We start from the raw sequence: 14,447 nt of genomic DNA on the forward strand, positions 1-14,447 counted from the left end.
CTTTACCCTATATACTTCAGAACATCTCAAATCAGTTTCTGTACTTATGACTAAAGTAAGACTATTAAAGACCGTTTAGTTTCTTGTATTTAAAAATATATATTTCTCTAGATGTTGTATCTAGATAAACAAATAGATTGTTTGGTTGATTGTATTTTATAACACAGTATTTGTTAAACACATGTATGGTTTGTTGTATTTGATAAATAAGAATTTAGTTGTTGTATAATTATAAGTATTTTATTGTATTTTTTAACTGCAATTATATTCTTAACTAAAAATAAAATAAAATTTCTGTTGAAATAGAAATTAAATTCTAATTAAAATGAGAGAAGAGATAGGCTAAATGTAGTCTTTTAGCATCCATTTGGATCAAATGGGTGCCGGAAAACTTCATATGAGTCTAACCAGTTTATTAAAAGACAGTAAATTTAATACACCAAACCAAACAATAACTTTTGGATTAGGCACCGTATCTATTATTGCAACATTTATAAAAACCTCCAACCAAACAATCCCTTAGTTTTTCTATTAAATTTAACCGAGTATCATAGCATTTTGATCATTTCGACGTCATTCAGTTAATTTTAAAATGAAAAACTAACGGTTTCACTTCAGTTATAAGTATATGAACTGATTTAAGATTTTCTAAAGTATAAAAGTAAAGTGATTCTATGTATAATTACTAGTGTTATTTTAGAACTCTTTTTGACATTTAACTAATTAAAAAGATAAAATTAATATATACTTTTTCTATATCACCACCCTGTATTATTGTCATTTAATGACACTTCTAATAAAGTTTTTCTTTTATTCTATTTTTCTTTTTGCATGATAATCCTAGATGTAAAGGGACTCAAATCATGCTGATGGAGAAGAAAAAAATAAATAAAGATTTATTATGCTAAGATGGTTGCTGTTGAAGTTTTATATGTTTATAAATATAGTGCAGAAATTGATAATATAATATCTTATTAACTCAGGCAATTCTTTTGATTAAAATATAGTTTTGTTTTCCTTAATCTTGATTTACTATCAAAAGAGAGAGAGAGTAGTCGATTAGAATAAAGATGGTTTATTTGCAAAAGAAGACTAAAAGGCCTACAATCAAGAAAGCTATGCCATTCCTGCAAAGTTAATTTAGGGAAAATGAGTGCACATTTGGGTTTAAAGATGAGGGGGTTCAAAAGATATTTTGAGCTTTTAGAAGGATATCTTGCCTACGTTTTAAGGACAAGACCTGTCTAAAGATGCAACCATTTACACCAAATTAATCTACTTTACAATGAGTACTACTTACTTTTAGTTACTGAAACTCTTAGTATAAAATGTATATTGATTATAAAAAATATATAATTAAGTTGCAAAAACCTCACTCTGGAAGGGCTCATCTTACAATTTGGAATGTACTAAAGGTTTTTTTTTTTTCAAAAAAGGACCGACAATTTGGGTTTTTGGGTTTCTTGCAAAAAAAGAAAAAAAAAGAAAACCCCCTCTCTTATGGATATATTTGTAAAAATACTAGCTCAGCAGGTATAAAGTGGGAATATTCTATATATTTTGCAAACATATCTCTCAAGAGATCTATTCATAAGGACAAAAAATAAAATGGAAAAAGAAATAAAAAAGTGTCTGTTTGTCCAAAAAATTAAAATATGCTTTATGAGCTAATTGAACGTCGTTATTTACATTGTAATATCTTTCTATTATAGGCGTAGGTTATACTTAGCCGATGTAATAAAGTCGTCCATAAAAACAGACAAGATCTTAAAATACAGAAGCATTTAGACTCCACAAAGCTATAGCAAACATAATGAGCCGCTTAGTCTAAGCTTTAAGCATTGTTGAGACATTGATCTACACCACCTACTTCAATCTAAATACCATTGAGACATTTGCTTCAAGCCACTGCACCATCGAGCTATCAATCGATTCACTAAGCTGCTGTGAAATACTTTTTTACATAATAATTATTTAAGATTAGAGTCAAAGAGAGATACTTATTGACTGCTAAAGTTGGTTGATCAGTTTAGAAATATTTAATGCAAAGGTTCAAACTATAAAGAAAATTTAAGAATGAGATAAGATGCACAACAATAAGCTTGTTGAAGAATGTGAAGTTGTTAAAAAAAGATCTCAAAATTTTAACCTCTAGTTGTTAAAAAAGAGGTTACACCTTAATTGTTTTATATATTTAGGACCACATATTTAAGGTTGACATTGCTATCATCTATAATGTCTCCATCAAGCCATTATAAAAGTATATATAAAATCTTCAAATTTGAAACCCTATTACCAAAAGAGAGCAAAAGATGCCAAAAGAACCAAAAGGAAAAAGGATTAACTAAGTAGGCAATAGTGATAAAGGTAAGTTACATATTCACTCCATCAACTATAACTTAGTATTTATTATATACATTTTTTTTTTGGAAAATAATATAGTCACTGAATTTTATTATTTCCACACTTTGGTATATTGTTATATTTTCAGTAGTATAAGAGACGAATTGCGTGTATTTTATTTCTCAGAGACTTAGCATAATATTAGGTCATCGAAAGTGATAGAAGTGTAATTTAGCCTAGAGATTATGTGTAAATGAAACTAACAATTATCAAATCAATTTTATATATCGTATGTATTTTTCTTTCTTTCTTTTTTTTGTGTGTGTTGGATTATCTCTTGTGTTGAGCTCTATCAAAAATAAGATTGGCCCAGATATCCAACCTATGTATCAATAATGGATGAATTCGATAAACTCGAGGGCTGATTAGCATTTAATACCAATCGCTCTAAAAACTTTATAGTACTAAAATATTCAGTCATCATAAATATGATGTTTGAGACAAAAGAAATAATAATAATAATAATAATTTAGCTAAATCCAAGATTTAATAGTCTTCATGTTATTTTAATAACAATTTTTTGGTCCTTTGATTCTATGGAAGAACCTAAACCTAAAATCTTTTATAAAATAATTTTTTTGGGAACTGCTTTGTAAAATGATATTCTATTTGTTTGACTAATTAGAGGTATTGAGAAAACTAATGAAGCCTAAAGTTATAGTTTTATATGACAAATTGGACCCCTTATTATTAAAGCAACAAGGCAAGTTGCCTACATTTTAATTATTTCATAATATTATTATGATTACTTTTTGATCAAATATTTATAAAATATTAGTAGTTTGTTAACATTAACCTATATATATACTATGATATGGCTTAACATTAGATAAATTTAAAACTATTTTAGAGAATTCATATAAGGGCAAACGAAACGGTTCTTTTTAATCTAAATTTAGTTTTAACGGTGAGTAGTTAGATTTATTAATCGGCGAAATGGGATTTCTAAAGTGTAGTGATATGTTTGTTTTAAGTGACAACTATGTCAAAATTCCTCTTTTACTTTCACATTGACAAGAATTACTACATCTAAGTAGTCATGGATTCAAGGGTATGGTAAATGGGAAGAGTTTGATTCCTTGATCATTTGAGAGACAAGGTTGGAGAAGCATATACATCATCCATAGCTGTTTCCTTTGTATCTTTTTGAGACAAATTAGTTGTGATATATGCTACTAGTGGGTGGCACATCCTAATAGCTTAGCTTAGCCCAAGGACACCTTAACTTAGATTTGAAATGTTTGGTTTTGGGCCATAATGAGGTCATTATCATCAAAATCACTCTTAGGAGTAATACTTAACACCATTTTTACTTGCCCATAATTATTTTAATTCATCAATCAAAATTCAAGCATTTAAATAGAAAATTAAAACACCCTATACACTTCGTCGTTAATTTAAACAATTTCATTAATAATTTTGGTATTTTTTATTTTTAAGATAATGAAAATAAAATACAGGAGTCGAACGGAAAATACTTAAAAGACAAGATGTTAAATATAATAGAAGAAAATTATAGGTATTATTATTAACCTTAAAAATAAAGTGCATGAGTCTAATGATAAATACTTACATTAATATAAGATATTAATGATAATAAAAGGAAATTATAGTGGGATTTTTATAAGTTCTCCAATTAATTAATTTTTATTTATAATTTCATAAAATTAATTAGAAATTTATTTACTGTTATGCAAAGATAATAAAGTTCTTTTTGTCGTTCTTCATTGCATGATGACATGATCACATGCTTTCAAGTACGTCTACCCATGAAGGATGTCTTATCTGAAAATGTACACCTGGCAGTCTAAGATTATGCCACGTGTCATGTTGATTATAAACTTATTAGTTATTTATAATTAGGTTGAGAAAATAAATACAAACACAATCCGTTTAATAATTAAGTTAATCGTATCAACTTATTTACAAGCCGAATAAAAGAAATATAATATATAAGAAAATGATGATTATTATTTAAGGTAAATAATTAGGAGTTTTTGACCAAACTAGCCTTCTTTTTCATTCTTTTTTTTTATTGAAATAGATTAGGGCTGTCAAAATAATCGAGCCGGCTTGAGCTCGGCTCGATAATGCTCAATCAAGCTTGGCTTGATCATTAAAGCTAGGCTCGAAATTAAATTTGAGGCAAGCTTGATCCTGAGCCGGCTCGATAAGGCTCGATATATATATATATATATGAGTAATATTAAACTAATCCTTTTACCCATTCAGAATTTCAGTTATTATTTTCTGACACAATTATCTTTATTGTTTGTAATTTATATTTTAGTTGCTTATAGTTTTTGACACAATTATCTTTGTTACTTGTAATTTATATTTTGATTGTTTGTAATTTTCTAACCTATTTATTTTTATTGCTTGTAATTTATATTTTGGTAATATTTATATCTTTATAGTTAAGTTAGGTTTTATTTCAAGCTTGATTCAAGACTAAATTAATTCAAGTTTGCTCAGGCTCATAAATGGTTTAAAATTGATAAGGCTTGAAATTGCTAATTCAATAGCTCGTTTAAGTTTGTTTAAGCTCGAAATTGGCTCGAGTTCGAAATTGACTCGGATTAAAATTATTTCAATTCAAGCTTGATCACACAGACAGGCTCGAAATTAATTTCGATCCAAGCTTCATCAGAGCCAGGTTCAATCAAGCTCGGCTCGTTTACACCCCTAAAATAGACTATCTCTCAAACTTATTACCAAATAGAGTCTAATTTACTATAGCCATAATAAAAACGCTAATCAGTTCAGCGTTTTTATTGTCAGGTAATTTTTTTCCTGACCTACTCAAAGATTAAGTTAATGATAAATACTTTATTAACCTAAAAAATAAAGTATTATATGATGACATGATCACATGGTGAAGTACGTCACCCATGAAGGATGTCTTATATGAAAATGTACACCTGGCAGTCCAAAATTATGCCACGTGTCATGTTGATTATAAACTTATTAATTATATGAGCATCCGAGTTATTTTAAATTTATATATATTATTAGATTATAAATGAATTTATTCGTATTATTAAAGAGTTATTCAATTATTTGAGTCATCATCGAATTATCGTGTTCTAAACGAGTTGGTTAGTTATGTCATAAATAGATTGAAAAAAATAAATATAAACATAATCCGTTTAATAATTGAGTCAATTAAATCAACTTATTTATAATCCGAATAAAAAATAAATAATATATAAGAAAATGATGATTATTATTTAAGATAAATAATTAGGAGTTTTTAACCAAACTAGCCTCTTTTTTATTTGTTTTTACTAAATAGACTATCTCTCAAACTTATTACTAAACAGAGTCTAATTTACTATAGTCCTAATAAAAATGCTAAACTAATTAGCGTTTTTAAAAATGCTAATCAGTTCAACGTTTTTATCCTTAGGTAATTTTTTTCCTTACCTACTGAAAGATTAAGTTAAAAAAATTTTATGTATATAAAATGCTAAACTAATCAGCGTTTTAGGATAAAATAAAATTGTTGAACTAATTAGCATTTTTGCTTAGAAATAAAGTGCTGATTAATTCATCGTTTTTATTAGGGCTATAATAAATTAGACTCTATTAGATAATAAGTTTGAGGGATAGTCTACTTCGGTAAAAATAAATTGGGTCAAAAACTCAATAATTAGTTATAGACAATCTAAACATCAGTAACATTTACTTTAATGTTAGCTCCAACATGGTATTAAAGGGAAGATTACAAAGTTTGGCATGTCATAAATAGTCTCACCAATGAGAGAGATTGATAATGTTACATGAAGTAATGATACCTCACTAGTAATTGATGCCAATATTTAAAGTTCTTATGACCATATGCATAGAATATTAGTTACATCACATCTCTTCCTAATTGCTTGCAACTTAGGAAGTGAAATAATATGAACATCTAACTTAGATTGGAGAGAGTAGCTCATATTATTTTCTATATTTTCTAGAGAAATAGGTAAAATTATTTTTGATAAGAGTTATTCAATATGTTAATAAAGTATATTGGATACGTTGTTTCACTACCGGATGAGTAAATCGAAAGTTATGTATGAAATAGTAATAGAAGGTCAGAAGATAGCGGGATGACATGGAATGTATGGTTAATGTTATGAAAGATGATTGTGGCATGGTGGATGGATTAGTGCTTGGAACTAGATAAGGGGGGAGAAGGGAGCTTCCAAGCATAGCTGGTCGTTAAAGGGAGGAGGGAGATAACCTCGGCCGTAGACGATAACTTGGGTTGGATACCAAGAGGGAGGAAGGAGAAGGGAGAAGATGACTAAAGCCTACATAAAAACCAATTCCAATGATCAATAATTAATAGAGTATTCTTTTCCACGTATATAGAGGCTAGCTAAATATTTAAAAACTCTAAACAAATCCTATTACAACTCAACTTGCTCGTCGTGTGTTCAAACGCACCCCGATTGTGTTCGAACAACTAAAACGTGTTCTCTATATATGCGAACATAAATCAGATGTTTAAACATCATCCATTTGCATTCGAACGCATCTATCCAAAACTATTTTATTTTCCTAAAATATAAAAAGAAATTGATACAAATTGAAGCAGTCTAATTATGTTCACTTTGCACCTAGATCAAGAATCACAATAATCCATCGAGTCATCCTTTGTTTTTCATGTCGCCTCATCGATGATAGCTATGGTACTTAATTAAATTTAACAGAAAAATTAATAGTCTCACTTTAGTCTTTAAGTACCGGGACTAGTTTGAGATTTTTTGAAGTAGAGAGAGTAAAGTGATTTTATGTATAAGTACGGGGTTAAAATATATTTAACTCTTTGTTAAACCATATGACTCAATTTGCAAGTAGTAAAAATATAGACTATAATCTATAACTTCATTAAAAAGCAAGGTATTATATGCAAATTTTTCTATAAACTAAGCTTGTTTCCTTCTTCTTCTCTCTCTATATATAAATGATACAAAGAATCATGTTCCAAAGGAGGTCTCATTTACCAAAGAAAAAAAATAATGTGCAAAGTTTTAATGATATATTGGAGGCAAAGGATTCTCAAAACACTAATAAAAACAATAAATACATGTGCAAATGGTTTGTGATATTTTGTAGTTATCATCGCGCAACCGTTAGTTCTTTCATCCAAACTAAGAATGAAAAAATTTAATATTATTTTGCCTTTATATTCTATTTTTTGTTCGAAATGTTTATAATAACTAAAATGCAATAATAAGAAGGATTTGAGATGAAAGAAATTTAATAGTTCAATTGATGTGTAAAAAAGGGCATTTTAGTCTTCTTACATTAAATTAATATTTATAGTTATATATGCTAGAACTATAGAGAGGTTAAGTGACATAAAATAAAAGTTCATGGATACACTTTAAATCTTGGCCTAATCATAAGTAGGTAAAATATATTTTCTCTGGCTTATTACTTAAAATTTTGTAGAGAAAATTAAAATGAAGTCCAAAAAGTGTTAATGGAGACATAAAAGGACTATAATGCCCTTAGGGCAAAAGTTAGATTGGATATATGAGCCCCAAAAGAATTATAGTGCCCTAATTAACATAATTAAGGATTCCTCAACGTTTTTAAATTAGTTAGATTTAATTTTATGGTAATACTATAAGAAGGGAATTTAAAATATTTTAAATTATCATTTTATCTTCCTTTTAATGGCAGCTTAACAATTAAATTTTAATCCGGACTAAAGAAATGTTAAGTGCTTATGTTACGAACCAAATTTGAAAAAATTTGGATGCATGTAATAAAATTATGATATTTTTATGAGTTGTAGCCTCATGATTTAGTTGCCTTAAGAGCTCACATAAGAGATAAATATAAATCAATCAAAAGATAAATAGATTCGATCTATTGAACTCAATGTCTTCATGATATGATCTAATCTGATCTGATTCGTATTAATCCACCACACTTCCAACCACCTTGTCCCTAAGGTGTCCATAGTGATTTCTATACATTACGTCGCTCTCAAACTATATATTCTCAATCTTCATGTGGGTCTCGTTTACCACATAGAGGAAGGCCTAGTGGTGGGTTTTGTTCTAAGGCCCATTTATTTGAGCCATAGTTTACCCTAGTCGCAAGTGGCTTGACCAAGTCCTAGCCGCGAGTGGTTCGAGTTAGGGTCTTAGTGCATGTGGTTTATGCCATGATTTAGGTGTGGGTGGTCCGAAGGTGCCAGATTGTCTTCAGTGATTCTATTAATGCCTTCGCCTACGTGGGTGGTTCATCGTTGACGGTTGCCGGTGGTGATGGTGGCACCAGAGAAACACTCTCAGGATTGGAGATAAGTTCGTAGTCCTCCACGATTGCTCCTTCCTCATTCATCTTCTTCGATCTTGTGCTAACCATCGACTACGGAACGCCGAGTTTGATACCATTATTACAAACTAGATCCGAAAAGATCTAAGCGTAACAAAACTATGATATTTTTATGCATTATAGCATCATGAGTTAGCATTGTAATGACTTTATTTTTATATAAATCAGATGTCGAGATGAGAAGTTAAAATTAGTAGAGGAAGGTCAAAACTAGATAGATTAGTAATTATTCGACATTTCGGCGGTCATCGGAAGGTGACAGATGACTAAAAGTAGTGGTTATGAGACATAATAAAATTGTGATATTTTTTATAATTTGTACCCTCGTAAATTAGGCTTCTAATGACTTTCATTTCACGTGAATTAAAGATTGAATTGAAAAGATAAAAGCAAAACAGTAAGAAAGGTCAAAATGGGATAGAGCTGAAACTATATGATGTTGTGGCGGTCGTTGGAGAGTGGCCGATAACCAAGGATAGTGGTAGACAACCATATAGTAGGGTGGCTCATGGTGGTGATGGTGGTTACAGGTTGGAGGTAGAATTATAGTTCTAAGTTAGATCAACTCCTAGGAAAATAAATCCTATGATTAATTTATTTCTACTCCTATATTTATCTTACTCTTTACTCTTAAGATAAACTCTACATATAGGTCGAGTATAATCAGTCATTCTTAGACTAGTCTTAAATGCTAACATGACTTGAACTATGACTTGTCTTATAGGCTTACATGACTTAATTAGACTTACCTTAGAGACTTACATAGAATTACCTTAGAGGCTTACATAAAAGATAAATATAAATAAATTAGAAGATAAATAACTTGACCCATCGAGCCCAATATCCTCATGATGCGATTCGACCTGGTTCACATTATGGATGACCGTAAGATATGGTGGCTCGTGGACACGATGATAGCTAGGGTCTGGATGTAGAATTAGGGTTCTAAGTTAAATCCACTTTTAGGAAATAAACGGCTATAATTAATTTACTTCTACTCCTAGATTATCTTACTCTTACTCCTAAGATAAACTCAATACTTGGATGATTAAACAAAACATCCTAACCTCTCTATATATAGAGGTCGGGTATAATTCAGATAGCCCTAATAACTTATAGGATTCGAACTAGGATTTGCTATAAAAATTTACATAACTTAATTAAACTTCCCTTAAGGGCTCACATAAGAAATAAGTATGAATATATTAAAAGATAAATAGACTTAAAGATATGATTCGATCTGACCAGGTTCTTGTAAGCTTAAACTAAAAGTAGTCGTGCAATTAGGTCAAACCATTGGAATGAAGAGCAATGATATATTTATTCCTAAAAAATAACTAGGAATAACATTACTATTGCTATGCATTAATCCCAACAAGACAAGAAGAAGAGGGACAACTTTTAGCTCTCCAACATAGAAATAGCCCTGGCTACTTTGTTCTCATATGCATCACAGTAAAATGACAGTTGCATAGTTATGCCATTTCTTTTCTTTTGTCAGGCATGTCCAAGCAACTCAAGTAGATTGAGTAGGAAATATTTTTTAAATGTTCTCAATGGCATCATCCCCCTCTAATTCTATGGAGATCTGGATCTAAACAGTTAAACTTCTTGGCTTAGTACCCAAAAATTAAAATAAAAATGATTGTTTTTTATGAAGAATTTTTAGGGTTTCACAAACATGTGGAATCATTTTCTTAATTTTATTGGTCTCACAATCTCACCCCAAGATTAAAAAAGGTTGATATTACTCTCTTTCTCTCTCTCCCTTTTACATATTAATGACAGTAAATATGTTAAATTGTTTCCAATGTTTGAACCTAACAATTGACTTAAATACATTTCACCCTCCTGGATATTAGATACAAATCTAATCCTATGAATTTTAATTTTGAGGACATTATAATTATTAAGTTTTCTATTGTATGCTAAGCCACTTGGAAACATTCTCCTAATATGTTTTATGAGGTTTCTTTTAACATAATTGCAAATTTTTTTAAAATATTATAATTACCACTAAAATTTTTGTGCTGTTTTAAAAATAATATTTGATTAGTAATATCTAATTAATCATGATTAAAACTAAACTTTGATGTAAGGAGAAAAAAATAGTTTGCCTTTGCATAAAAGATATTTTAAATAGTGTGAGGCAAACATTATTGATAATTATTTTATGCTCTAAATTTCAAAAATAGGGTATTTTAACCGTTCATATGTGTTTATTAACTTTAATAATAATCTATTAAGAATATCTCGTTAAAAATTAGGGATAATAATTCATTAACACTTCTGAACTATCATCGTTTACTATATACACTCCGTAAATATTTTTATTATTCTTATAGTTTTTCAGAACTAGAAAAAATATTCACATAGACCCACTAAGAAAACAATTACATTAAAACTAAAATATTAATAAATTTAGTATTTTACTTTTAGATAAAAATACCAACAAATTTGTTTCATAAAATGCTAGTGTTTTATATTCTAGGTAATACCAAACAATTAATATTTTATTAGAAGAAAAATTAAAAAATTAAAAAATAATTAGAGAAAGTATTTTTTTTTTAATTTTATTTTGAGTAATTGGTATGCAATTCTTTTTTTCTTTAAAACAAACATATTAAATTAACTGTCTAGTAGGCAGTAAAATGGGGGAAAACCTTCCCAAGTCCAACATAGAGCTCTTTTCCATATCTTTATAATAATTTAATTTCCTTTTAATTAAAAAAGATAACCGAGCACAAACTTACACTTAGAGATCTGATTAAGTTTTGATCAAAATTATTATATTTATTTTTCTATCACCTTTATTAGCATATCCTATGTCCAAAATAGACTATTAATTTAATATTTTTAGTGAGAAGACTCTTAATTGATTAATATTATATATATATATATATATCATATTTTTCTAATAAAATATTTTAATAAAAATGCTCACTGAGTCCATTTTATTTAATAAAGCTTAGAAGAGGGTTAGTTTGGTAAAAAAGCTCCTACTTTATGCGTAGTAAAAAGTTTGATTAAAATATTCATCCCATCATTAGTACATGTTAAGAAAAAGAGTTCCACAGGGACAGAAAATGATACGTACAGGCAGACAGTGGCATGAGTATATGGGAGGCAGAAGCACGAATTCCACTCCACGAGACTGAGATGAGCTTGACTACGACCCTGCGCTTTTAACATTAAATACTGATTTTCTTTTTCCCTCTAATTTTACTCCATTTCTTCCTCACTTCCTTAAAGAGCTCAGAGTTTATGTCAGAAAGAAGAGACTGAGCTCAACTTGGTATGCCTCCAACTTCACCTCTTTTTTCTTTTCTTTGCTGATCTTGGTGCTTTATTTGCTGAGGATTTGCTGGTGGATGGTTTCATGTGCAAGTTTTATGGTTTTGGGGAGATGGGTTCTTTTTGATTCTTTCTTATTTTTGATTCTTTCTTTTTCATACTAGGCATCAAGTGAAAAAGGTAGGTCTTTTTCTTTTTTTCCTTCTGGTTTTCTTTCTCCTTGGTGGTTGCAAAGATTGAGATTTGGGGTCTTTCCATCAGAATGTGGTGGTATATTGTTGCTTATTTCTTAGTAATTTTGTCAAATGTATGCAATGATCTTGTTTGAAGGAAGAAGAAAGCCATGGATAATGGGTACTTGCAAGAGATAAAAGAAATGACTTTATGCGTTTGAACCTTGGTGTTGTTTATGCATTATTGTTGTCAGATCTTGAAATTACTATTGCTAGTTTCAGATTAGCCATTCTATTTTGTGTTCAAACAAAAGAAGTGAGAAATATCTCTCTCTCTTTCTCTCTCTCTCATAGTTTATCTAGCAATAGGGCTGAAAGTGATTCAACATATTGTTCATCTAATCCAGCTTTCATATCCTTAGTTTAGCTGGATCAGTATTTGGAGAATGCTACCCGATGCACCCAAGGATTCATATACTTTATCCAAATTCAGATCTTCTTACATAATGCCCAAGAACATAAAAAAAAATAACAAGATAGTAGTCAGTAGTTGCTGCTTGCTTCTTTTCTTTAGATGATAGGGACTTGCAGCTATGTGGACTTTTCCCTGCATATTTTATTTGATGACATTTCTATGCTTAATGCTACTGGCTGTTCATTGCGTGAGGTTCTCACCAATGTGGATTTTTGTAGGACGATCTTAGGCAAGATTGCGTGGAGTTTCTGTTGAAACAATTGAGTATGCATCCCAAACTTATTATAGTGTGACTTAAATTGTAAAGGCATCTCGCTAATTCCTTTTCTGTCTCTATACATCCTAAAACCTGAAGCCTTTTGATTCAAATGCTTCTTGATCTGTATTTTGTCGTGTTGGTTGACAAATTTTTGGTTTGATTAACTTTTATAGTTTATGTAAAAATTTTCTCTGAAGACCTCTTTGTTGTTAAGCATGTATCCTTTAACTGGTCATGTAGGATCCATGGGAAGCCTATTCTCTAGTGAGATTTCCATTTGCAAAGAGGCATATGGTAATTATAGATCACTCATGTAATGGTGATAAGATACAGATTTAGTATCCAGTTCCTACTTGCATTCTCTTTAATTCTTGTTCACTGACCTTTTGGCTGAAATCAAAGTAGTTAAACTTGCAACCTGGAAAAGTTCTATGTCAAAACTATAACTCATGGCTTACTTCTATGTCCTGGTCCTTTGTTTTTATACCGGAATCATGGCCTATATAGAATTGAAGCAACTTATATTCATACATCAATTCATTTGTTACCAATATCTGAATTACTCTTTTCTTTTTAATTAAGAACAAGACAATGGCAAGCACAGCAGAACCTGCAATTGCAAATGGAGGCTCAATAAAAGTGGGCAGCACTGGCACAATTGGCTCTCTTATGTCAAGGGAATTGGAGAACATGAAAATTTCACCCCAAGCAGCTTCCTCTTCTCAAAGAAGATATCAAACAAGCCCTGTTTCAGTACCTTGTGGTGCTAATCCTAAGAAAGCAATCCAAAGGAAGAATCCACCAAACGACTCTGGCAACAGCAGCAGCAGCAGCAATGGCAGCATTGAGCATGGAAACCCAGGAGATACCCATAAGCCTAAAAAAAGCATTCGGAAAAATGGGCAACGAGTTCCAACACTACGCCCAAATGATGTACTGACAGATAGAAATCCTAACGCAGATGAAGTGCAAAAGAAAGGACACGCTTATGTGGTGGAAGTTGTAGATCTTAAGTGCAGCAACCCCATGAGTAACCGGCTTAGGAAGCTCGGCTTCTCTAAGCTCTCTGAGTCCATAGCGTAGCCTTGAGGTTGATCCTTCCCTTCTTTTTTCAACTTTTTATACCTAAGCCTTGTGATCCTCTCATTCTGGTTGGTCTCAGTTATCTCAACTGCAGAGCAGATGCTTGGCAAGAATCCTCTACTTGCTGCTATCTTCTTTTTCTTCCTTTTCTTCTTCTTAGCTCTATTTGTACTTGACTTCTGGGTGGAGTTTGCAGTAGTGAAGGATGCATCTCTCATAACTATCTTCTGCTTGTTGTGAGAGACATGTTTGAGTTCAAGCCTCTTGAAGTACTCAATTTCTTGAGAGATCAGGGTAGCAAAGGTCCCTCGTGTTCCAACCTTGATTGGAGCCAGTGTTGCTGCCATTTTCTTGAGGCAATTTGCTGGTCATGGTCTTTAGTTTTATGGCATGATAATGGAGAGTGATGGTGGAG

The 14,447-nt window shown here is 30.6% G+C and overlaps 1 protein-coding gene across 1 annotated transcript; it reads left to right on the forward strand.

Moving 5' to 3' along the window:
* Positions 1–11,890: 11,890 nt before the first annotated feature.
* On the forward strand, positions 11,891–14,172 carry LOC140759243 (uncharacterized). The gene is made up of 2 exons (XM_073095747.1): positions 11,891–12,043; positions 13,532–14,172. Exon 2 carries the CDS (start codon positions 13,541–13,543, stop codon positions 14,030–14,032), a length of 492 nt encoding a protein of 163 aa, XP_072951848.1. The 5' UTR covers positions 11,891–12,043; positions 13,532–13,540; the 3' UTR covers positions 14,033–14,172.
* The last annotated feature ends 275 nt before the right edge of the window (positions 14,173–14,447 follow it).

This window comes from Typha angustifolia, chromosome 4, assembly GCF_048772165.1.
Source record: "Typha angustifolia cultivar Huaian chromosome 4, ASM4877216v1, whole genome shotgun sequence".
In the NCBI taxonomy this organism is placed as follows: domain Eukaryota; kingdom Viridiplantae; phylum Streptophyta; class Magnoliopsida; order Poales; family Typhaceae; genus Typha; species Typha angustifolia.